Below are 27,452 nucleotides of genomic sequence, written 5' to 3' on the forward strand. Positions count from 1 at the left end.
TGCTCAAAGTAAATTACAGGCAACACAAACAAATTTCAAAGAAAGCTATATCGACCGATGCATTAGATTACCTCAGTCTATTCATTGCACAAACCACGCTCTGGTACTCGGTCCTCCCTGGAGATCTATGAAACTAGGTCATAGGGAGACACGTTTACAAACAGATCTAGTTCACCACCTTGTTCGTTTAATCTTTGCCCGAAACAGCAGACATTTCCAGGAACACTTAGTCGCTCTGGAATTGGAGGGGAGCCATTGGACCATCGCGACCTGTGTTGACAGACGGTTCCTGGAATAAACGCCCGCTTTACATGATATGGAGCCTTTCGGCTTGTTTCGTCATCAGTGTTGTGACCGACTGAGTGTCAAGCGGTGTTTCTTGAAGTTGTCACAAGCAGACGGGTTGTTGATGGGGTAAGTTTTCCACTGTCGTGACACCTGTGTGTCCGCAAATGCAGTTCATATTTGGTATGACAGATATTTGCTTACTTTTGTGACATAACATTTACCTCTTGTGATCTAGAATCTAGATTGAAACTAAAAATATCCTTATGGCTGCTCATATGAGTGATAAAATGTACTCAATCTTTATGACCGTGCAAACGAACATCAATTTAACTTGACGGCAGTAGGGGTGGTGGGGTAGCCTAGTGGTTTAAGCGTTGGCCCGTCACGCCGAAGACCCGAGTTCGATTCCCCTTATGGGTACAATGTGTGAAACCCATTTCTGGACTCCTCCCCCCCCACGGACTCTTCCCACACCCACCACCCACTGATATTGCTGGAATAGTGCTACATTGGCGTAAAACCATACTCACTCACTTGATCGATGCTTGTGATGTCAATCACTGGATTTTCTGGTCCAAACTAGATTATTTACAGGCTGCCGTCATATACCTGGAATATTGTTGTATGTGGCATTAAACAACAAACAAAAAATCAGTACTGGGTGTGTGTACTATCTATGTGTTATTTAGCATTATTGGGGGTGTGTACTATCTATGTGTGTTATTTAGGAGATATACCTTCTGTGTTTTGAAATTTGATGTAATCCCACTGTAGATACCTCATATTCTAATTTTGGAACCAAGCTCTTTGTATAAATAAGAGGTTTATCTCCATTCTACCATGAAGCAAAAGCGCTTTGAAAATGATGCAACTTGTAACTAACTACACAAGACAGAAAAGTCGCTATCTTAGAACATTCCGAAATGGGCCAGAGGTAGTTATACATGTAACAATTTTAAATATTACTAAAGTTCAGCACTAAAATACCCATAGTGTTGACTAGTTCAAAATAATGGTACAAAACACAAAGTTTTTCATACAGAAGTTGAGAAAAAACCCTCCAAACTGAGTCCAAAGATATATGTTTTAATTCCATAGCAACCAAACTGTTGTGCACTGTTTGGACTCACTAGGTCATTCTTTGGAAATCAGCGAGAGAGGTCATTTCTTGGAAATTGAATATGCCATCTCGCATTGTAGAGGTGACAGTTTGTTGGAATAGTTTAAAAAAAGCTGAACGGATTTATTTCACAGGCAAACTTTATATATTAAAATGCTACAATATATTTTATATGTGTAAGTCTTAATATTAAGTCAGCAATTACCCCACATAAATAATACAACTTCAAAATAAGTACTTCTCCACCTGCCATCTGGCTGTCAAAGATTAGCCTCATATTCATGTAAGTATTTTAGAAATCACCATCACAATTCAATATTACTTTGTCAATGTAGAGTTAAAATGAGACTGGGTAGTTGTTCATGCTATCAACCACTGGTATTATGTGCCACAGGACGATAGTCTTACCGGCCACTGTTGTAAAGCAGGGGTATTGCCCTCTTGGCGCATCTTTCGTCACGATATGGCTGAAATATTGCCGATGTGACGTTAAATCTTAACTCACTCACTCACTCTTGGCGCATCTTCCCCAGGTAAGTGAGTTAGTGACTTCAAAATTCCAGTTTTCACACGTGCTGAACTAGGCTGGAAGTATGGAGTTATATTTTGGCTGGACTAACAAGTAACAAACAAGTCTATGCATAGTCCAATCAAAATATTGCCTAATGCAATCAACTTCAGGTTCCTTATCTGCCGTGCAGATTTCATTCGATTGCATTATGCAATGTGAAGTGTGACAAATCACCTGGATTAAAAACATGAAGAGATTTGGAAAATATCTGTTGACGAACGAGTCTATGCATAGTCCAATCCAAACTTCAGGTTCATAATCTGTCGTGCAGATTTCATTCGATTGTATTATGCATAGACTCGTTCGTCAACAGATGTTTTCCAAATCTTTTCATGTTTTTAATCCAGGTGATTCACAAAGTAAGGCCAGTTTAATCACAATGTAGATTTTGATTATCGATCAGATTCCCTTGAATGGGTGCCGCCATTTTGTTTTCGGTATTCACAGGAACTTGAATCGCGGTGTACTTCAATTGGTGGAGTCTACTATCGCCTACAGTCACATCATTAAGCTTGACCGAGTGAAAGACATGCTCAATGGAGAGTGACAAGTTATTAATGTGCTATTGTAATGAGTGAGATATGATGTAGGTAAAAAGAGTGGACATTTAATCAATATTTATTATTTTCTGACGCAGTGATGTGCTATTTTAATGAGTGAGACATGGTCATATCAAGTGATGTCTTGATGTGATGATTTGTAATGTTTTTCTTGTTGCAAAGTATAAATATAATTGTTATCACTTATCAAGGGGTTTTTTTCTCAGTCTCTCATAGTGGGAGAGTCCATTCATACTGAAGGTAATGGGAGCTCATTAGTGACGGCCATTGGTGCATAACATTGTTTTAATAATACTGTAGGCAAAGTGCACTGTAGGCAATAGTAGACCTAACCCTTTAATTGCTTCTTGTGATTTTACTTTATTTATGGGTTTATGGTTGAGGGGTGGTGTGAAAAACTGACCTACACTCACTGGTGTTGTGTCCAAAACCCGAACCATGTTCATTTAGGACTGATTACTGACCTTCCTTCACCTTACTCCGTGTAATGAAACATTTTTGGATATATATTTTAATTTAGATATAATTATTTATAAATAATATAAGTTATTGTGAGTCACATTCAAGATGTCTTCCCACGCTCTGAGGTTTCAGTTATTTGCCCCCGTAGTTTCATGTATATTGGCGGCAAGATAAGGGCAAGTAGGTTTATTGTGTTGGAGATGCACATTGCACAGGAACCCTGAGAACTGTCAGTGACAAACAGATGCAAGAGGGTGCAAACCATGCATGTCAATTATTTCATTACCTTTATGAATTATATTATGTGTAAAATGTATTATTTGCATCTAGTGTAGTATATCTTCATTGTAGTATATGATTGCCTATCAGTGATTGTGTCAGAACTGTCCATCAGGGGTCTGGACAAATACTGGGATTATCGCTATCATTATCATAATAGTTGAACATATCGAAATCAGTGTGTCTATGATGGCCTAGCTGAGTGTTTTTACAAGTTAAGGCAACTTTAGAGGACACCAGCGGGATCAGTTTCCATATTATTGCTTGAAGGTCTTTCCATGAATTCAAAAAGGTTGGAATTGGCTGAAACATGTCCGAAATGATACCTTGTTTTTTTTTGTCGCTGTGTACGACATCCGACTACATTTCTTAACTTCTCTTATGACTGTCTCGGTAGACTCTAAACAAACGTGACGTCTCAGAGACTAGAGTAGCCTTCCTTTGATAAAGGGCAAGTACTCTAGTGGCTGGACTGATGGATAACTGCAGAAGGCGATCACGGGCAAAGTTTAAACATTATATGCAGGCAACTGTTGCTAAAAATCAGTTTTCAGTTGCAACTATATTACATTGTCTATGTTTAACTGACTCATCACTGACCTTGTGATGTCTGTTAATGCACACATTCCTTGAAAACTGTTTAGGTACTGTCTTTAAGAGATGAAAATAGGGTTTTAATGACAGAGTTAAAGAATGATATCTTGACAAATTATGTGTAGGCAATTGTTATTTTGCCTATATCTAGTTCCGCTACTGTCTAAAAAACAAGTTTCACTTGGAACTGTATTAACTCTTGTAATTATCCAACTAATCAATCACTGACCTTGTAACGTAATATATTGGGTGAGGTGAAATGGGGTTTGACGTTGCGTCCAAGATTATTGCACTTATATAGCGACGTGCATGTACGTGTGTGTGTTTGTGTGGCTGCTTGTACTAGTCTGGACTGATGCCGATTTATAATGCTAGCTTACTGAGATACCATGCCACAGTTTAACATGAATACCCCACTCAGACACAGTATACTGACTCCAAGCCGACCAGTCCTTGTTTTAGCCCCTTAATGCCGAGCGCCAGACAGGGTAACAACAAGTACCATCTTTTAACGTCTTTTGGTATGACGTGGCCGGGGATCGAACCCCGGACCTTCCGCTCTCCAGGCGAACCCTCTACCACTAGACCACGGAGGCAGTCACATAATATATTAATGCGCACATTCCAGTAAAGTAAAACTTGCATTCTTTAGGTATTGTTTGTGAGAGATGAGAATATGTTTTCGACAATAGAACTTAAGAATGACATTGTATTATTAAGAGGCTTGCTAATTATGTCTATTCGTAACACAGGATATCTGCCTTCCCAAAACACACTTGTAGTGTTTGAAATAAAAACAGTTACCAGGCTGCCATCAGGACCCACAGACTTTAGAAGCTGCAGGCCCTGACTAAACTCTTCAGGCCCTCATTAAAAAAACTGCAGCTTATTATGACAAATAAGTCGACACATAAATTTACTGCAACCCATAAGGACAAACACAAATTTGAAACTACAGGCCCAACATAAGATCTACCTGCAATGATCCTGCTGTGACAGGTGTTCATTTCGAACATGCACACCAATGATAACACCTATTAGATATACAGTTATCTGCTCCACTCCAGTCAAAGGTAATGGTTGATAACAAGGATAACCCATATCTAGTGTTTTGTTAAGGCCATAATAAATTGATTAATAGACTTTGGCCTCACATTTAAGTGTTCCAAGGTACCAGGGATTTTCCTTGTATTCTTGACTAAGTGCCCCCTGGAAAGCAAATTAGGATAAATATTGTTATTTTGTTTAAAATTGGGATTTTTAAATATTTGATATTTTCTTAAATTCAGAGGTATTTTGAGATTGCTTTTAATGCAATAATAAAAGACAAAGCATTAAACCTGTTGCCATTAATTGGTCTTGTTATAATATGAATACAGGCTACTTCTAAAATGAAAATGGAAATGTCTTCACTATGGTTGATTGGTTAGATGGTTTGTTGTTTAACGCCACACTCAGCAATATTCCAGCTATATGATGGTGGTCTGTAAATAATCCAGTCTGGACCAGACAATCCAGTGATTAATATCATGAGCATCGATCCACGTAATTGGGATCGATGACATGCATCAACCAAGTCAGCGAGCCTGACCACCCGATCCTGTAAGTCGCCTTTTTACGACAAGCATAGTCACCTTTTATGACAAGCATGGGTTGCTGAAGACCTATTCTACCCCAGAATCTTCACGGGTCGTCTTCACTATGAATATATCAAAGCAGGAAAAGCTAGTTGTAGACAGTTGGTAGTTGCAGCAACTTAATTTCAACACAGTTTGTGATTTTTGACTGACGAAAGCGCCGGGGATCATTAGACAAGCAGTAATGTATTTTTGCAAGTGTATTGTCTTGTATTGATACAGAAAAAAATGTATTGTGTATCATATTGGCGCATGAAAACTCACGATGCAGCGGCTCACCGATGTATTGTTTCACCTCTATACTTTATGTGATTAAATATGTTATATACATAGTCTTTTGGACATGCTTTCCCTTTTTAACACCTGGTGTCAACACTGATTAACTGTTCGATCCGATAGGTATCACGATACCTTACTCACGATCCGCAATGTGATTGCATCTGCTCTTATCTGTGGTGCGTAAGCCATCTTTTTCATAGACAGGATGGCCAAATACCTGGCACACTGATGATTTACAGTTTGCAGTGTGGAGTATGGCACAACAAATGAAAATATGTATGTTTTCACTATTAACTTGCACTACTGATTAGTGTTTAGTTGGGGGGCGGTCGGGTAGCCTGGTGGTTAAAGCATTCGCTCGTCACGGCGAAGACTCGGGTTCGATTCCCGACATGGGTACAATGTGTGAAGCCCATTTCTGGTGTCCCCCGCCGTGATATTGCTGGAATATTGCTAAAAGCGGCGTAAAACCATACTCACTCACTAGTGTTTAGTGGAACAGTTATTAAAGCAAACATTCAAGGTCAGAATCGGGTTTTTTTACTTGGTGTGCGACTGTGATGGATACTTGTATCGAGAAGTAAAAAATCGTGATGCATCAGTGTATTGTCCCACCACTAGTCATGGTACCGTGACATTGTATCATTAAACATGTAACCAATCCCGGTTTGTCTGGTGCAGACTCGTTGTTTACAGAAAGTCATATGGATGGACTAATTCAGCATTCTGACAACAAACAAACAATGAAGTAATCCTAAAACACACTTCTTCAAGATCATATATGAAAGTCAGTGTTTCAGATTTCAGTAAAGTTGGTTGGTTTTAATGTTTAACGCCACACTCGAGCAGTTCCAAGAAGTTAATGTTATATTCATGAATTCCTGGAAAACACACTGTTTTAAAAGTGCTCAATGGATTATTTAGGACTGTAGGAGCCCCAGAGACCAAGTAGCTTGAATTTCCCCCTTTGTTGTTGGGATACGGTTTCACTGCAAGAGGTATACAATGTACACAGTTATATGCGTGGGCATTGTGAGATAACACTGTGTAGCGACAGTCGTTTCGTTGCTGGGGTTTCTTGTCCTGCCTGGGTCACAGTGAACGAACAGACTCAAAGGTGTTTTGATTGATACTTGAACTTTATATAGGCACCAAAATGTTACATTGCCTCACATACAGTTACGTAAAACACCGTACGACCCCATTAAGGAGTTGCACATTTATCGCACACATATTGCATCGCACATTGATCAACTTCGCAGCTGATTTCGCACCATTACCCCTGCAGAAGGGAGATAACTCCACAATTTGACAATGAACGCATACCACAAAAAAATATTATGCTGGCAGTTACACACTGTCTTGGAATTTCACATTGTCAACATGTACAAACCTGTTTATAAAACAAGTTGTTATTTTCTTTGAAGGCACAGGCTGAGACTTCTTAATAAACAATGTAACCATTTGCATATTCAGTGTGTTTGTGTTTGTTTTTTCCTTGGTTTTGTTTTATTTAAATAATTTTAAGTTTAAAATGAATTTGTTCCAGAATACCAGGGATAATATTGGGTGTACATTTGACAAATGAAAACATTGTTACGTGTTGGATGTTCTACAAAATATTGTTGTTGATCAAACGACAAATTGTTTATCGTCTGTTTTTCAGAGAAAGAAGATTGCATTCTTGAAGAAGTGCAGGAAAGCTAATCTCCAACAAACATCCAAGCATCTGACTGGACAAAAAGGAGCCTGACACATCCACAATGTAAGTACTGCAGTATCTCCTTGCATACACCTGATCAATGTAAGATGAGACCACTACAGGCCAACGGGTTACCTTATCACTATTCCGAGATGCAGCAGGCAACATGCAGATGATAATAATTTGGGGTCAATTTTTTTAAAACAAATTGTGAATAAAAGTTACAAGAAAATATATACAAAAATAAGTTAAAATACCCTATTCCCCATAATATGCACCAATCAGAACATTGACAAAGGGAGGCACTATTTAAACCATATTCCCAGTAATATGCACCCCGGCTGATCAGAATATTGACAAAGGGAGGCACTATTTAAACCATAATCCCAGTAATATGCACCCCGGCTGATCAGAACATTGACAAAGGGAGGCACTATTTAAACCATATTCCCAGTAATATGCAACCCGGTTGATCAGAACATTGACAAAGGGAGGCACTATTTAAACCATAATCCCAGTAATATGCACCCCGGCTGATCAGAACATTGACAAAGGGAGGCACTATTTAAACCATATTCCCAGTAATATGCAACCCGGTTGATCAGAACATTGACAAAGGGAGGCACTATTTAAACCATATTCCCAGTAATATGCACCCTGGCTGATCAGAACATTGACAAAGGGAAGCACTATTTATACCATATTCCCAGTAATATGCACCCCGGCTGATCAGAACATTGACAAAGGGATGCACTATTTAAACCATAATCCCAGTAATATGCACCCCGGCTGATCAGAACATTGACAAAGGGAGGCACTATTTATACCATAGTCCCAGTAATATGCACCCCGGCTGATCAGAACATTGACAAAGGGAGGCACTATTTAAACCATAGTCCCAGTAATATGCACCCCGGCTGATCAGAACATTGACAAAGGGAAGCACTATTTATACCAATTTCCAGTAATATGCACCCCGGCTGATCAGAACATTGACAAAGGGAGGCACTATTTAAACCATAATCCCAGTAATATGCACCCCGGCTGATCAGAACATTGACAAAGGGAGGCACTATTTAAACCATATTCCCAGTAATATGCACCCGGCTGATCAGAGCATTGACAAAGGGAGGCACTATTTAAACCATAATCCCAGTTATATGCACCCTGACTGATCAGAACATTGACAAAGGGAGGCACTATTTAAACCATAATCCCAGTTATATGCACCCTGACTCATCAGAACATTGACAAAGGGAGGCACTATTTAAACCATAATCCCAGTTATATGCACCCCGGCTGATCAGAACAATGACAAAGGAAGGCACTATTTATACCATATTTAATTTGTTTTCCTAGATACAATCTTAGTTCAAAGGTCAATGAAACAAAACTTTATTTATGATAGTTATGATGCAATACTAAATTTTTAACCCCTTCTGCACTGGTGTTTTCTGTGAAAAAAGTCTTAAATTTTGTAACGAGGTCAATTCATTTGTTTGATAGGCATTTGTTTGAAGTTGAGGGATGTCTTAGTATCAGATCCTTATAACAAAACGTCACTATTACAGTTTAATAGTGAGTGAGTGAGTGTATTTGGGTTTATACCACTTTTAGCAAAATCATGGCATGGACATCAGAAATGGGCATCACACGTACCCATGTGGGAATCGAACCCAGGCCTTCAGCGTGACAAGCGAACGCTTTAACCACTAGGCTACCCAACCACCCCAACAGTATAATAAAGAAGTTGTTGTCCATAGGTCGTGTCTACCTAAAGCTGTTTTCCGATTTGAAATACAAGTTTAAACAAGAATTGGTACAGAATTAAATCATCATATTAAATCAATGAATGAATACCACACAAAGGAATTAAGCTTTACAATCCTGAAAGACTGTTTGATGGGTACAGTATGTCGCAGCAGTAAGTATCGAGCCATATCAGATAAATCAGCCACTCAGCATTGTGAGTCAAATCACTGTTGCATGTGGCCTTTGCTCCATTCTTGAAGTGTTGGAAGTTGGCAGGTAAACCCTATTCTCAGACAGGTATCCATGTCCATCCACACCATGCAAGTAGAAGAGATGCACATCAGGGCCCACTTGCACATAGCGATCTTAGCACTAAGATGATCGTAACACTCATACTTTAACATAGGCTTACCATAGTCTAAGCGCTAAGATTGATTTGTGCAAGTGGCCCAGGTCAAAGAAGGCCTCGAATCGCCCTTGTCTGTCTGTTATATAGGCACATAGCATTCGATTAAAACTGGTGCGGATGTATGTATGTGGGCATTGATAAAACACTCAATATCTGATACATATGACATAATATTTTGTATAAAGTGGATACCTGCCACACTCACCACATGCAACAGCGTTTCGCAAAGAAAAGCTTATATCTAAAACATATTTACAAAATTGTACAATTTCTATATTTTCTCTTTTAGTATATCCCAAAGCTCTCTACCATGTATCAATATCGGTGTTATTTTGTGCCAAATATTTGAGAGGCATTATTAACAGATATATTGTATTTATCATATAATGGGTAGGTTTCTCGGCAGGATAAAGCCAACGGATAAAAACGATATCCGTTGGGGTCATATGCGGATAGAGATGCAAATATCAAAGGTCAAGTAGGGACTACTTTCAGTGTTTATAAACAAACATGGCGTCGCACTTGTCATTCAGCGATCGAGTCAGAATTAACCATCGGGAATCTGGATAAACTCAAAGATGATTGCTATCATTATGAAAAGAACAGTCTAATATACTTAAAATCAGTGTCTAACTGTGACGTCGCTAAGGCATTTTATAAGTTTTAGAAACTTTGGAGATATAAATTTCGAAACAATTTTGCGAGGGCACTAGGCCTAGCCAAGCGGGATCAGAAGCCATATCTGTGCTTGTAGACCTCTGCGGCTTGAAACATTTTCCACCAATAAAAATAGTTGGGTTTAGGCGAAATATGTATGAATTGTTACCTTGTTTCGTTTTGGCGCTGTGTATACATCTGACTACACTTCTTAACGTTATGACAGAACAGGCCGACTGTGAACAATCACTGGCCGTGATGTCTCATAGACTAGGGTTAGAGTAGCTCCCCTTTGACAAAGGGCAGTTACTCTAGCGGACAGACCGATGGATTGTCGCGAAAGGCAAGTAAAAACAATTGTTGTTTTGCGTATATGTTGCTTCGCCACTGTATAAGAAACAGATTTCAGTTTGAACTATATTGGCTACTGTCACTGTCCGACTGACACATCACCTACCCTGTGATGTAATAAATATTAATGCGCGCATTCCAGGAAAATTTGCAATGTTAAGGCAATGTTTGTGAGTGAGGGGAAGCGATTTTCAAGCACAGATTTGAAGAATGACATTATATGATAAAGAGGTTATCACGCTTGTGTGTTTAGGGATGGTAAATATCCTGTATTAGGAATAAACACTATGTATTTAGCTCGCCAAGGCTCACTAAATACAATGTTTATTCCTAATGCAGGATATTTACCATCCCCAAACACACTCGTGTGATAACCTCTATTTACGCACAAGCATTTTGATGGTATATAGTGCTTTACTTGCCTGTTCTGCAAGAGTATTACAAGCTGTAGTCCAAATTAGCTTAGGAGTTAACATTAGACCCAGATTTTTACAGGGGCTAATGGTCTTAAGTGGTACATTTTTCTATGTCAATCTTTCGTATCTAGATAGTCTGCCAGATACAAATTATGTCACTTCCTGCTTACCATAATATACAACTGTTGATAGCCATGATAGGTTAAAAAACGTCATTCTGTCAACATTGTAGTTTCATTCATGGTATATCAGTCTGTAAAATTGTTAATGTTCATGAGCTCTCATGATGTGCAGTATCCGGCATTGCCGTTGAAGGTGATATTTATAAAGTTATCTGTTGTGAACCCCACAGCATATATGAACTAAAACATTCACCCCCATTCCACTCTCATCCCTTCTCAGCTCCAGGAGCCAGTTCAGAATAGGTCTTCAGCAACCAATGCTTGCCAGAAGAAGCAACTATGCTTGTCGTAAGAGGCAACTAACAGAACCGCCTGGTCAGGCTCGCTGACTTGGTTGACGCATGTCATCATATACGAATTTCATAGATCAATGCTCATGATGTCCATCACTGGATTGTCTTGTCCAGACTTGATAATTTACAGACCATCATCATATAGCTGGAATATTGCTGAGTGCGGCTTTAAACAACAAACAAACAAAGAAAACAAATCAAGAATCCAATACCCCTACTCTTCAGCTCCGGAATTTAAGAGATTTGAGGGTTCCTATATATACCGTATTCGATGTAATAAGCGCCCCGCTCTAATAAGCGCCCACTGCAATATTTTCTAATATATTTGCTAGCGTACAATCCCAATTAGCCACCCTTCCGATTGATCAATGTACACAGGACTGATTTGTTCGTGTATAATACGCATTTTATATGCATTCATAATTATGGGAAATTAAATTCTGGAAAAAATATATCTGTCGTATATAAACATTTCAGGCTGTTAGCATAAACCGCAAAATTTACGATCTTTCAACTCTGTTGTTTTTCACCAAAATAATATTCTAATAAGAGCCCCCTTTTCTAACTTTGAGAGCACCCTGGGCGCTTATTATGTCGAATACGGTAATTATTTATATTTAACCTCATAGATACCATTATTTGGGGTACTACTTGTTAGTCTATAAATATTTTTTATGTTAATTTTTTTTCTTTTGTTATTCCAAGAGTGTCATATGTTAACAATATGAGGTGTGACCAGGGGTGTTTTATCTTCTCCAGGTCAGACGCTGTGGAAGTCATGCCCCTGGGGGAAGATGGTTCTGATGATGAACAGATGGAAAGAAGGAATGCAGGCCCACCTGTAAATCCTGAAGGTATTATTGTAGTTTATAGCTAAAATGGATAGAATTATCATTAAAACGCCCGCATGTTATCAGAAATGAGCGGGCCACTGTAATTTGATAATGCCCTCATATTGCTTGACGATGGGCCATTATCAAGCCCGTTGTTAGGTGACGTCATAGGGTAGAGAAAATCACGTCGCGTATTATAGTGACGTCATCTGGTTTGTTCTATGACGTTTCCATATTTGTAAAATGTGGTCAGTGACATTCGTGTTGATTGCAGTAAATGTTTCAAAAGCCATGTTGTTGTTTCTTTTTATTTGATAACAAATTCCATCCATTTTAGCTATAATAACGGTAACGCTCTTTTTCAGGGCATTATCATTTGCAGAAGCTCTCGGTCTTTTCAACTGCCCTCCTTCATCGGGCAGTTAATGGAAGACCTTGGGCTTCTGCAAATGATAATGCCCTGAAAAATAGCGTTACCCTTATATTATTCCACACCCCTGGGGATACTGTAGGGATCCGAGTTGCGATAGGTCCCAGGGATCTGTGCACCTGAATGTATCGGATTACTATCATCATACCCTGATGGAGTGAACCCTTGCTCAGAATATCAGTCATTGGATTGTATGGCCCAGATATGATTATTTACATGCTGCCGCCATATAGCTGGAGTACAATCTCATTAAAATCAGATCTTACTTCTCGCTATCGCAAAAAAAAAGATCTGAGGATATCCCATTACGGGTCATGTCAGAACGACCTTTGATCCGACCAATCAAAGCGTTGCTTACCAGATCAGACAGTCAGAATGTGTTTTCTAATTATGCAACCTCGAAAATATTAACACGGGGTATTCCAAACGAAAGTTACGGCCCGTACGACTGATTCTGTCAAAATTATCGTCTATCTCTCGCTTCCGTGGGATAAATATTTGAACGGAGGAGGCATTGCACAGTACGTAGGAAGCACTGCCATACCATATATCGCAATCGCAACCATATATTAGACATTCCAGAATGTTCGTTTATTCAGTTTTAAAGAAAATTAATTGAGAACTGTGTCAACATATTTTTCAAGCGTTGTCTGAAATAGAAGTCGCCAGGTTGAAACGTGTGCTGTAAAGCTCGTGAAAGCTGCTTTCTGATTGGCTGATGTCGACTTCTTTGTTAGTCGTTTCAGTGGTCGGTCAAAGTTCACGAAAGGTCATTCTGACGTGACCCGTAATGGGATGTCCTCAGATCTTTGTTTAGTGGCAGCAAGAACTTAGATCTGATTTTAATGAGATTAGCTGAATTAGGACATAAAAATCCAAAGACACAACCAACATGGTCCCTAAGTCATGCCATAATTCACTTGTCATGGGTTTGAATCCCAGATTAGGCTCAATTAGGTTTCTTGGATTTGTCAGCACCGTATCCATCTTTCTGTAAGGTAAACACCTCACTCTCTTGCTGATTATGTCCCTTTAATAAATAATTCAATATCACATCAATTCATGTTTTATTCCATCTCAACGTGGGCAATAAGGAAAAGAAACAAAGGTGACCCACTCAGTATCAGTCCGTAGTCAAATCAGTCACCCCTGAAGTTCACCGTCGTTTGTTCCTACAAGAAAAACATTATATACATACTCAGAGCTCAAATTGAGTTTTTACTCCAGGGTTTCTATTTTAATTGGGTTATTACATTTTTCATTGGGTAACCAATATATTTTCACTCATCAATTCATCACTCTATTGGGTTTTTCCCCCAAAGAGTGAACATTTTAAGATTTAAAAAAAATGAAATAATATTTTAGATGTACATATCCATGATAACTGTTCTAAATATATACTTGACTCGGAAAGTAAATTAGCTCGTATTTGTATTTAAAAGATAAGCTCCTTTGTACACATGCTGAAAAAGCTTCTTTGGGTATTTACGCGTGCTGTTTTATACATTTGAGTTTTTCATTTAATACGCAAGTTAATTGAAAGTAATTGGGTTTTGAATATTGGGGGGTTGAGGAGTGGTGTTACACAAATACGCTGCCTTATCTGTAGCTCTACATACTCCTACCAAACAAGCTTCACTTGAATCACATCCATCAACAGTTAATGTACAGCGATGTCTTGAACAGTTTGTTTAAAAAAAAATATATATGCTTGCCACCTTTTTACAAAATTTGGATGACACTTGATGACACACACACACACATATACACATACATATACATATACATATACATATATATACCGTATTTGACGTAATAAGCGCCAAGGGCGCTCTCAGAATTTCGTTGTTTATGCTGACAGCCTGAAATGTTTATGTACGACAAATATATTTTTCCAGAATTAAATTCCCCATAATTGAGAGTGCATATCACACACAAGTGTGTATTATACGCGAATAAATAAGTCTTGTATACATTGATCAATTGGAAAGGGTGCTAATTGGGATTGTTCACTAGCCAATATATTAGCAACTATTCCCGTGGGCGCTTATCAGAGCGGGGGCGCTTATTACGTCGAATACGGTATATATATAAGATGTTGATTGTAATTATTGACACATTTCCAACCAAAATCTCAAATACATTTGCCAGGATATGGTTTCTGGTTGGAAGAAATCTGTCCTCAAGTTACCTGTATCATATACATTGCTGTCAGTTACTGTCAACCTGTCTCCTTGTTTACAGATATTGCTCTGGAAGCAGCTATGATCAGGTATGTCTTTTATAGCCAATGTTGTAGCAGTTGTTAGAGGATTTGCCTTTTGACTGTTTATTAAATGCACGTTTTGATTTGCAGTCTGATGATGAAAATACTAAAAACACTGATTGATTTTAATATGTGTCATGGCAGTTAAATGAAGCGTTACAGACATTCAATGTTGTCTCTCTATTAAGATATATTTTTGCCCATTGTTGTCTATGTATGTAGTTTTATCCGACCTTACAGCAATAATTCTGTTTCAGGGACATGCAGTTAGCAACATTAGAGAACATGAAACCCGATCACATTGGTAGGTTCATATGGTGCACTTGTTCAACATTTTTTGGGTCGGGTAGCCTAGTGGTTAAAGCATTCGCTCGTAAAAAAATAATCACTCAATTTAAAAAATAGACGAAATAAATCAATTTTGAACTGTTTCAATGATTTATGTTTCCATTGTAGATAATTCATGCATAAAACATTAACGGATCATTAACTAGGACATTTCTGCTGTTTTACTTGACTTTTTTTATATGCAGTTTCTTCTTTTCAGCTTTATTCCAAAGCAACAAAAAGGACTTCAATGTAGTGAATTCTCCTGGTACAATACTTTCTGGAAAAGTAATCATTAACCAGCAAGGTAAGTGATGAATTAAGATGTTGCAGTTGATACAGATGTTCACACACCCCTGTAGTTTGGATAAATCCCCCATACAGTTTACAGTAATTGTGATAAATGTTGACACCATCCTACCCCTATCTTTCATGGTCATTATTCATTTTCTCATGACCCCCCTTAATCCTACGCACCACATGACCAAAGAGGTTAACCCCATCAGCAAGCTGACAAGGTAAGGATGTCATCTGTGGGATGACTCCACGCCCTGCTACACAATCATGTTATGAACAATGCAGCACTGTGATGTATTATGGCTTCAATTGGCCAATCAGCATTGAGAACTGCTAAAATGTGAATGTTCAAGTATCAGAAAGTAATTACACGATCATTCTATACTCATGAATAAGATTGATATGATTTTTTTATCTTTTCAGTTGCTCCTACGGGGATTACACAATTCGAGAAGATGAAAGGTATGCTGGGACTAGGGATGGGCGGTTTTATCGGTATACCCGTATATTGCAATACAAATTCATCACGATACGTATCACAGTTTTTCCCTCATTATTCAAACTGTGACTGAAATGTATATGCCATGATGTATAGTCTTACCTTATTAAATCAAAACAAATGTTTCACACTCTTTATTTGATTGTAGATAAAAATAATAGTACAATATATTAAGATTGGTTCATAATTTTGACCAAATTGTTAACCTTGCAGCTTTCATATTAATATTTGTCAAAGGGATATGAAAAAAGCTTTTCTCTTGCTAGAAATTATTTCCCAATATATTGCAAAATATTGCAATATGTTTTTGAAATATTGCAATATATCACAATACACTTTTTGGTCCAATTCCCAACCCTAGTTGGGACTAAATCTCAAGAGTGTTGAGAGTGTTGCCACTGTTGCAGACATACAGCGACCAGAACAAGTATTAACATGCCATGGCTGTAGAGCTTTATATGATCGGGTTTTTTTGTAAATGTATTGCATAAACATATTTTTGTTAAAAAATAATTTGTTCAATTCACCTGAACTGAAGGTTTCCGTTTGCTTATGTCAGGGTGCCATTGTACAGAGCATTCTTAGTGCTAAGGTGATCATAACTCCCATACCTTAACATAGACTTACAATGGTCGTAGTGCTAAGGTTGTTTTTTACTCAACTTGCTAGAGTGAGTAAGTGTGTAACACTAGGTATGGGCTACAAATAGTGTATTTCATGTCGGAAAATTGATCAAATTATGCTACTTTAAAGAAGTTACAGACCATCCAATTCTTTCATATTACTATAGTTAACCATGGCATGACAGATTAACTATCGGGTCTTTTAGAAACATACTTATCCCTTGATTAGCATGTGCAAAGCGGCAGATGTTTAGGCGATTATAACTTACAGCGCGTACACGTTCCAGTCGCTTCATACAATTGCTTGTTGTCACAGATAGTGAGTGAGTGAGTTGGGTTTACCGCCGCTTTTAACAGTAGCCCAGTTATATCACTGTGTCAGCTTGATGTGGGGGAAGCCCGAAGTGATGCAGGTCTCAGACGTTTACCACTTTGGTCAAACCCCCGAGCACGGATATGGTGCTGACAAACCTAGAAACATAATGGGGGCGAACCAGGATTCGAACCCACAGTCATAGGTTTCTGGCGTTCCCAAGGGATGCAACTCTGCACAGCGAATCGCGGAGCCTTAGACGACTGGGCCACCTGTGCCCCTTGTCACACACAGGGTTCTAATTCAAGCATAGTTAACGTTCACTGAGGTTTCTACATGCCATCTTCTTATCCTGAATATTTTACAAATACCGATATACAATTTCAAATGAAACATGTGTTACAACGTTGCCCAAACCATCTATCATATGCTATGTTGTTGTCATGCATTGATGTATCATTGATGGAAATGTATATGTAGTGCCTTATGGATTTGGTGAATTTTATCAACATATTTTAAGCAGATATTTATAACTTTCATGTGAAGAAAGGTATTGATAGTGTCTGGTAGTGAACTTTATTCTTATAACAATATGCTACACATGATTTCAAAACTTTACACGCTAGTCCTGCACAAGACAAATGGTACATATCGAGTCATGGATCTATGATCACATGTGATGCGTTCATGAGCGGCGGTTCACACAACATAACAGTATGTTCGTTTGTGCATCGAACCAATCTAATATCTCTTGAATATGAGTAATTCTTCATATATTTAACCAACGTGTATGATTTCTTTGTCGAGTTTATAAATAATTTATTTTACAGTTTTATTTACAATTTCACAAGCTATAATACCATGTTTATGATAACATAAATATTAAAACCCATCATCACTTGTGAAGTTCACTAAACTGTCACCAGCTGGAACTTAACACAGATAAACACAGAATCTAGCCAAGTCTGGTTTGACATAGAATACATGAACTGATTGACTGACTTCCTACAGAGAACTCGTCACGATATGGCTGAAATACTGCCGATGTGACGTTAAATCTTAACTCACTCACTCACTCCTACAGAGAAAGAAAGGATTACAAATCCTAAAAATATCCTATCCAAATGGTGTTTAAAAGTATTAACTGCCAATTTCCTCTAATGATAAACTGTTAACTTTGTCATCTCCAAGCACCAATACTCAGAATGATCATTGGGCACTTGTAAAGATCACCAACACAAATGAGATCCTGTCCACGTGGTCACATCCAATGATTGTTAAGATCACAAATCCTTCTACAGTCAGGCAACATGGCAATCTGTATTCATAAGGAAGAGAATTTATGGATGTCGACTTTCATTCAGTGAAGGAGTAAGCACATATTCCGAAACGTTGTGTTCCTCATAATAAAGAAGTTGACATCCATAAATTCTCTTTCTGTCAGCATAAATCAGGAAATTTACTATCTTCCAACTCTGTGATTTTTCACCAAAATTATATTCTAATAAGAGCCCCTTATTTCTAATTTTAAGAGCGCCCTGGGCACTTATTACGTCAAATACGGTATATGTTATAAAATGCATTCTGAAAAGATATGTTTTAAACATATTTATTTCACAGAATGTGTGAAACTGGATTGGTTAACAAGTAAAGACTTGTGTCAATACTGCTCCAGCAGTCATACAAATGTCATCAATTATGATGTACAGACATAGGCTTAAAAGGCGGGGGTATATAGTTAAATCAAGGAATTCCGTCTGTCCCTCCGAGGACATTTTTTTTTTGTGACCTAAAACTCGAAAACTACTACATAGATTCTTTTCAAACTTGGGGAACACTTTTGATACCTATGGGAGAGGTGCAGTGCAAAGTTTGAATTTCAATGTTTGCATTTTCCGGAAAAATACTGCTTTTTTTGTTGATTTTGTTTTGCTGAGAATTCTTTTACTGAAACATTTGTGCAACCTATAACTTGAAAACTACTGCATGGATTCTTTTCAAATTTAGGGAATATTTTCAATACAAACAGAGGAGGTGCACAGCGAAGTGTGATTTTGATGTGTACTTTTTTAAATATAAGATGCTTTCATGTTTGCGAGCTTACAAAAATAAGTTATTTCAACATTTGTGCGACTTATAACCTCTTCATGGATTCTCCTCCAATGGTGGGTCCAGTTTCTATACCAATAGGAGAGGTGCAGTGCAAAGTTTGTTTTCAATTTTTAAATTTTCTGAAAAAATACATCTTGTTTCATTTAGATTCTTTTCAAGTTTTAAACTTAGAATATTTGTTCACTTCAACATTTGTTTGACCTATAACTTAAACACTACTTCATAGATTCTTTTCCAATTACAGCTTCTAAACCAATAAGAGAGGTGCAGTGAAAAGTTTGATTTCAATAAGCGGATTTTCTGAGAAATATTGCTTTTGTTTTCATGTTTTGAACTTCAAAATATGTTGGCGTCAAAGTCGCGGGCATTAGTGAGCCCTGCTCACTTTTGGTCTTGTTACCATTAACAATGGTGGGGAGCCTAATAAAGCTACATGTATAGACAAATGGCATGAAATCACTTGTAAATGAATTCATTTAAGAAGTATTGGCAGTGTGATATCGTGACTTCATGTTTGGAACCCCACCTAAGTTTGCATTTATTGTTCTCATTTGGGTTTGGATGACATTGAAGATCAAGGCCACTCAGTGTGATGTACATCCCAGAAAGTTTGTGTGGACAATATATTGGGCATTTATTATTCACATTTTATAAAGGTAGCTGGAGGCAAAGGAATTTCTATTTCAAAGACGTACCGCTACTCACAACCAAACCTAAAGGGATGTTATTCAAGGGGGACTACGTATATCTGTTGTTATTATTAAGGTAGTTGGAGGCATAGGAATTTCTATGACAAAGATGTACTGCACTGGGCATGTGTTTTCCCAAACCAGAAGTGAACAATAAGTGCCCATACTTTGGTTATTAAGTGAGTGAGTTAATATTTAACGTCACATCAGCAATATTTCAGCAATATCTTGACTTTGTTATTAAGTAATTTATAGGAATTGTACTTGCAAAGTTGTAATTGTTTCAAAGTTCTACTGCATTCTACATATGTGAGGTCAACTGTCACCTGTTTGGTAAAGTTAGAATGGTTCATGATATAGAATTCTGATGGGAAAGTTTGGGGGCATCAGGAAAAGTGTGTTTCTATTTTTGGATGTCATGCAAACACCTCTCTGGTTTGGGCAATCATTCAACCTTTGTACATGTTAAAGATGGATTTCAGATACAGTAAACTACGGTTATAACAAACTCAACGGGAGTTCACAATAACCATAGTTCATTATAAGCATATCTACAACATAATTACAACAAATGGCCGGGACTAAAAAATAAGTTTGTTATATCAGTCAGTTTGTTATAAGCGTGTTATAAAAAATTTTACTTATCTGAATATCTGTGAACAGATGTATGATGTATGTTATTTCTGTTATTGTCCTACATATATATATATATATATATACGGTAGTAAATGTAGGACAATAACAGAAATAACATACATCATACATCTGTTCACAGATATTCATATATATATATACACGATAGAAACTAGTCCACTAGTCCTTATAATGATAACATATAGCACAAAGGGCACATTTCTACTAGTCCTTATGATACCTTAGCTATTAAGCAGTACCTTGTCAATCATTGCTCATAATGTCAATCACTAGATTGTAGATTGTCTCGTCCAGATTTAATTATTTACAGACAGTTGTCGAATAGCTGGAACCCGTTCCTTAAAGCGATCTTAGCGCTACGATTGTCGTAAGCCTATGTTAAAGTATGGGAGTTACGATCATCTTAGCGCTACGATTGTCGTAAGCCTATGTTAAAGTATGGGAGTTACGATCATCTTAGCGCTACGATTGTCGTAAGCCTATGTTAAAGTATGGGAGTTACGATCATCTTAGCGCTACGATTGTCGTAAGCCTATGTTAAAGTATGGGAGTTACGATCATCTTAGCGCTAAGATCGCTCTGTGGAACAGGGCCCTGGAATATTGCTGAGTGCAGCATTACCAAAAAAAGCCTGATAGGTCTGCATTCAGTTTATCTTAACCGATGTGACACAAGCAATACTGGTCAATTGTCATGAATATTAGTTGGGGTTTAAATCTTTAAATGGGGTCATTTAGAATCTTACCTTATGTTTAGTTAGACGGACCATACATTTGCTTCATATTGAGTTTCCTGTGAGTGTTGAGTAAGAACACTACTTGGAACACAAATCTCAGGTTTGGTCTTCTATGAAGACCAGTGCTCAGTCCATTCATAACTACGACAAAAATGATGTTTGATGTGACCGTTATTTCCTGTTGCAGGGAGGACCATGCGAAGACTGGACCCTTTTAAAGTGGATTCTTATTATGAAACCAGAGCCACCAAATCTGCAAAGGAGTGTTTGATGAGTGGCAAAGTTTTACTTCAAGGCCCAGAAAAGAGTGGGAAGACATTTATTGGTCTGTACATTCTCAAAACCTTTGATCAATCCTACAAGCCACTCTATATAAAAAATCCAGCGGATTTGGAGTACATTCCAAATTTAAGTGAACTTAAAGACGTTAAAAAGGACAGTCAATATGACAATTACATCATTTTCATTGATGATCCCTTTAAAAGAGGTGTTGAAATTGATACCCAATTAACTGATCTGATGGAACTTGTAGAATGTGGTAGAGCACATGTTATAATAAGCATATCAACCCGGAACCAGGCAAAACTACAGGATTCTACTCTACGTATATGCCAGGGGAACAAATCCCAATTTGGAAGGAATCTACAAGACTTTCCTTTACAAGAACATGAACGATATGAAATTTTGAAGCATACACTGAGACCGCCCAAAGTGAAATCTTTAGGCCCAACAGAAGGTGCTCAAGAGGCTGTACTGCAGGAGATTGCAAAGTCTGCTGACTACCCCTGGTTTTTCATGGCCATTGAGTCAAGTCGCTCTAAACAGGGCAGAGAGCTTGTGGAAAGCTTGAAGAACCCAGTTGATACCCTGTTTCAGCAGCTCAAGCACATGGCCGAAAATGAAAAGGCAAAATTTGCTGCACTTGTGATCATCATGAAAGATGGCTTCTTTGAAGACAGTACCTGTAGGCCTGCAGGATCACCCAAATCTCCACAAGCAATGTTTGCAGCTTTAAATGAGATACTAGACACACAAGACCTATCAGCCAAGAAGATTTCAGATGCAGCCAAAAATATGATCGGAGAGTATTTGATTTACACAAACAAAACATATAAAGTCATTCATGGATCAGTCACTGATGCAGTTTGTAAAGTACTATTTTCCAAAAGTGCTCAACACATGCTGGAATGGTGCCCCCTGAATTATCTCATCCTCAATACAGTAACCCAAGATTGTGAAGAGGAAGATGCAGATAAATTGGTCATTGATGATTATGAAGAAATCTTGATCACCAGGCTTTTGGGAGAGGAGTGTCTTATGAATGCTATGGAATTTCCAGGATTTAAATCTCAAGGCTTTGTGGACAAAATCAAGAGTAGACTCAAGGATAAGCTTGAAGTAAGTGATTACAAGGATGTTCTTTTGCAAGCTATAACATTAGGACATAATCCATGGATGGAGGAGATTGTGCAGAATGTCCTGAGGACTCTGCCCGAGAGTGGTGAGTATGTCAAACATCTAGCTCTGCAAAAGGCTTGTGAGGTTGGCAACAGAGAAGCCTATGATGAGTTGGTCACTGTGGGTGCTGAAGTCAACCTACCATGCATGACTGCTTGCAAGATGGGTAAATGTCCACAAATTATCCATAATGTTTTGAAAGAGCTTGCTAACCAGTTTCAGCAACTCTCTCCTGACAAACTGAAGGAATGGATTTTGATAGTCATTCCACATGGAGATACGGATGCAATAAAAACCTTTATCACAAATCTCCAAGGTCGAACTGACAGATCTGACTTAATGGTCAGTGCCCTGGATGTAGCTTGCAAACTTGGATCTCTTGAAAAATACACTACAATCAGTTGTGACGGATTAAGGCCCAATTGGACAAGTCTGTTAATAAGTGCCAGTGAAGGTGGGAATGAGCATATCATAAGTCAACTCTTTTACCAGAGAGACCATGCGACAGCGGATGGCAAACCTTGCAATACACACCTGAAGGAGATGTTTCTGGCAGCTTGCAGATTTAACAGAAAGGGTGCAGCTGAGCTCCTTCAAAAGAGAAATGCCAGTGTGTTAGATGGAGTGACAGAATCAGGCCAGACAGCTCTTCATCTTGCTGCAAGTGTTTCTCACACTGACAAACCAGACACTCTCACCTGGCTTCTCAAGACAAAGAAATGGGACACCAACAGCACAGACAATGACGGCTTTACTGCTCTGCATTCTGCATGTTTCACAGGGAATGTTACATGTGTGAAAGAATTACTTGATGCAGAGTTTGATACGCAGGCACTGGATAAACATGGAGATACCACACTGCATGTTCATCTGAAGGGAAAATTCATCAACAAACCTGTTGTTGAGAAGCTTGTCAAGTCTAAAAGTGCAAGTAGCGGACACTCCCACATTGCCAGTGTTCAAAACAATGACGAGCAAAGTCCTGCCCATTTGCTATGCATGGAAGCACATGGTATCATTGCATCTATTCTTCAGTTCTTGATGCAGGATGAAGATGAATTCATTAAAATGCAGAAGAAAAAAAATGTTCATTCTATAGCAAGGAAAGATAGTAAAGGGCAAACTCCCCTTCATACTCTTGTTGCTTCAACAGGGACTGTGGACATCTTAAGACTTCTTCTTGAGAACAAAAATGTGAACATACAGACGGATGATGCTGAGGGAAATACTGTCCTTCATCTTGCATGCACAACAGGTAATGATGAAGTCATCAAGATGCTGATGTCAAGTGCAAGTAATACATTAACATACAAAGAGACAAATAATCAAGGACAGACACCATTACACTGTTATGCAGATGCAGAAAATGGCAAAGAGAAGAAAACAGCACAACTTTTGTGTAAAGATGTAGATGCAAAGGATTTGCAAGATCAAACAGCTTTGCATCTTGCTGTGAGAAAACCATACAAATCTGATGTTGTAAAACAACTGATGAATTTAGGTGCAAATGTAGACTCAACAGACAAGAAGGGGCGAACTCCTCTGCATATTGTCTCCAGTATGTCACATGACACAAGCTTGGAAGTTGCTCAGATGCTTGTCCAGGGCTCAAACAAGAAAAAACAGAGAGCAGACGTCAACATTGCAGACAATGAAAAGATGACAGCATTCCATCATGCTTTTGTATCCAAAGGAATTTGCAGTTCACAAGTTGCTAAGTTTCTTCTGACTCGCAGTGTAGATATTTGGGGTGAGAATGTTAACACGCACTTACCAATCCACATCTCCTGCATTGAATGTTCCATCTATAGTCCGTTAGTGCTGAGAGTTCTTCTTGAGCATCTTCAAGCACATAATGATCCAAGTAAGATCCAGCAAATGCTGTCCGTTGTTGACAAGTATGGTGATACACCACTACATAAAGTGTGCATGTCTTCAGGGGAGGGGAGGAGAGACGTCGCTGAAGTCCTCATTGGTGCTGGAGCTGATCTCACTCTGGCTAATGATGCTGGTGATACTGTGATGGACATAACCAGAAGGAACAGAGTAAATGATTTGAACGAATTGATGATCATGACAGCATTCATCAGGGCATGTAAGGAAGACATCAATTCAGATTTGGAGAAGTTACTATCATGTGATCAAATGAATAGTGACAGTCTGTCCATGATGTTTCAAAAACTTGTCCAACTTGATGAACGTCACACCGTTAGTGTCCTGGAGAGACTGATTCTGAAAGGTGCGGACATACAACGTACCACTGAAGATGGTCTGAGTGTGATACATCTGGCTGCCAAGACACAAGGGGAATTCACAGATCGCATTATTGGATTCCTCATGGTAAAGGGAGCGGATATGTTAGCCGTGGACAAAGGAGGTGAAACTGCATTACATAAAGTGGCTGTAGGAACGACATCCCATTGTGCACATCTTATAAGATTTCTTCATTCAAGAGGCATGGCAATTGATGGAAGAGATCACATGGGGAATACTGCACTCCACAAGCTGTTTTCAGCTGAGCGTCCACTTGGTGACCACTTCAGGACTTGTATGGAAGCACTTGTCCGACTGAAATGTCCAGTTGATTGTCAGAACAAACAAGGAATTACCCCATGTGCATTAGCAAAGAAACATGGTGAGGCAGTGGTTAAGGAGCTCCTGCACACATATTGCACAAAACTAGATGTTCTTGACTCAAATGCCTTGAAAGACATTATAGCCAATGGAGCAGACATCAACAGCAGGGACAACAATGGCAACACCGTGCTGCACAAGATCTGCACAAGGAGGGTGTCCTTTGTATGTAACAATGTGAAGGTCTTGCTGAAGCTGGGAGCAGACAGGTTCTTGAAGAACACAGAAGAAAAGCTGGCATTTGACTTAGCGTGTGAGACAGGATTAGATGAGGATGTGAGAGAGGCAACAGTGACCGAGATGCCATCACCACAAGATCTGGAGACTGATGGAGCTTCAGCAGGTTCAACTCCAACCACTCCTTTGCCACGTCCTCCTTGGGTAAGGTCACCATCTACAGAGGAATGGGTGTTTGCTCTGAGGAATGGGATGACTGGCATTAGGAATGCAGCCGGTATGGACCACATGGATGATGAAATGGAAAACTTTGAAAGAAATGCAAGAAGGAAAATGAGCGATCACTTCAACCGTTACATGTGACTTTGATGGAGATGATTTCAAAGAAATTGATTTTGTGTGTATGTGAAACCTCAATATATAATTTAAACAATGTGAAGATACACATTGAGATCCTACTTGAGACACTACATAATCACAGGCCTTTTGTATTGTCTAGAATCCCTTCCAACTTGACCCTTGAAATCCCCATTTGATACACCCCTTGAAAACAGACCAGCCCCACAACAGCATGTGTGGGGGGACATTCTGACATAAAGTAGTTCCAAGACAAGTACCACTTTGGTGAAACCCACAAGTCATGAGTATGGTGCTGACAACCCTGGAAACAATCAGGGCAAATCTACGATTTGAAACCGCTATCAAAGGCTTCTGGCATGTCTACCGGAAGCAACTCTGCACAGTGAATTGTGACACATGTGAAACCTGGGTCACCCATGAACACTGGGTTGACCATGTCCAAAACTTTTATAAGATTATATCTTCAAGTGGCATAACTCAAGTGAGTATGGTTTTACGCCGCTTTTAGCAATATTCCAGCAATATCATGGCGGGGGACACCAGAAATGGGCTTCACACATTGTACCCATGTCGGGAATCGAACCCGCGTCTTCGGCGTGACAAGCGAACGCTTTAACCACTAGGCTACCCGTCCGCCCCCTGTCTTCTTAGAGAAGATTCTGAAAGTTAGATGAAATGTAGAACAAACATTTTCTTGAATGTTTTTGTTATAGAAGTGTAGCAGCTGTAATAATAGTGTAGCGATATGAGCATGCATTTGGTGAATGGAATCTGGCGCATTGTAAATGCACTTATTATTATTACTATTAGTAGTAGTAGTTAAGGGTGTTACATCTTTATTTTTTTTACATATTTACTCAATTACTGTTGCAATGAATGATTAAGTTGTATTTAAATGCTAGTAGCTTTCAAATAATTGTTTCTTCATGAGTTGAATTTTCAATAATTTGAAATATGTTTATCCTCCAATAAACAAGTCAATTAATTGTTTAACTATATTTCATATTGGGACTTATCATGAGAGCTGTATATACTTCTCAAAACAAGTTAAAGTGCACCCTAATCTTTCATATTACTATACTAATATGAAAGAACTGGGTATTCTTTAACATCTTGTGAGTAGTATACATGGTCTAATACCATGAAAATACATTTCAATAATCACACAAAATCTCGACTAAAAGCAGAGTTCATTGTATGAATCTGTGTTTGTAATTCACTGTCAAATGGCGATGATACCCCCTGGTAGTACCCATCACAAACACATGCAAAGGCAAGTCATATAGACGTTTATATGTATAGTAGTATAATAGTACATAGTTATTCTGTTTTTGCATCTTATTGTTTGCATTTGTTCAATGTTTTTGTTAAAAATGCACCTCAAATTAAATCAAACCTGACATTTTCTTGCCTTTTGGCAGATATAGACCAAGAGAATGTGTAAAACAAACAATTAATTTCAACTGGTGTAATGATAAACAAGGAAATGTGT

General features: G+C 38.5%; 1 protein-coding gene across 1 annotated transcript; it reads left to right on the top strand.

Moving 5' to 3' along the window:
- Positions 1 to 27,452, top strand: LOC124137491. Its single transcript, XM_046504206.2, has 8 exons — positions 1 to 414; positions 7,457 to 7,555; positions 12,312 to 12,406; positions 15,060 to 15,087; positions 15,339 to 15,385; positions 15,629 to 15,715; positions 16,129 to 16,167; positions 21,519 to 27,452. Coding segments are annotated over exons 2-8 (4,743 nt in total). The 5' UTR covers positions 1 to 414; positions 7,457 to 7,553; the 3' UTR covers positions 25,964 to 27,452.

The sequence above is a fragment of the Haliotis rufescens genome, unplaced genomic scaffold (assembly GCF_023055435.1).
Source record: "Haliotis rufescens isolate VD_foot unplaced genomic scaffold, xgHalRufe1.0.p SCAF_17, whole genome shotgun sequence".
NCBI lineage: Eukaryota > Metazoa > Mollusca > Gastropoda > Lepetellida > Haliotidae > Haliotis > Haliotis rufescens.

Bases quoted from the DNA above. Each gene is read 5' to 3' on its own strand.
- LOC124137491 (XM_046504206.2), top strand. The intron at 15,088-15,338 runs GTATGTCTTTTA...ATTCTGTTTCAG, and splicing joins CTGGAAGCAGCTATGATCAG to GGACATGCAGTTAGCAACAT. The intron at 16,168-21,518 runs GTATGCTGGGAC...TTCCTGTTGCAG, and splicing joins ACAATTCGAGAAGATGAAAG to GGAGGACCATGCGAAGACTG.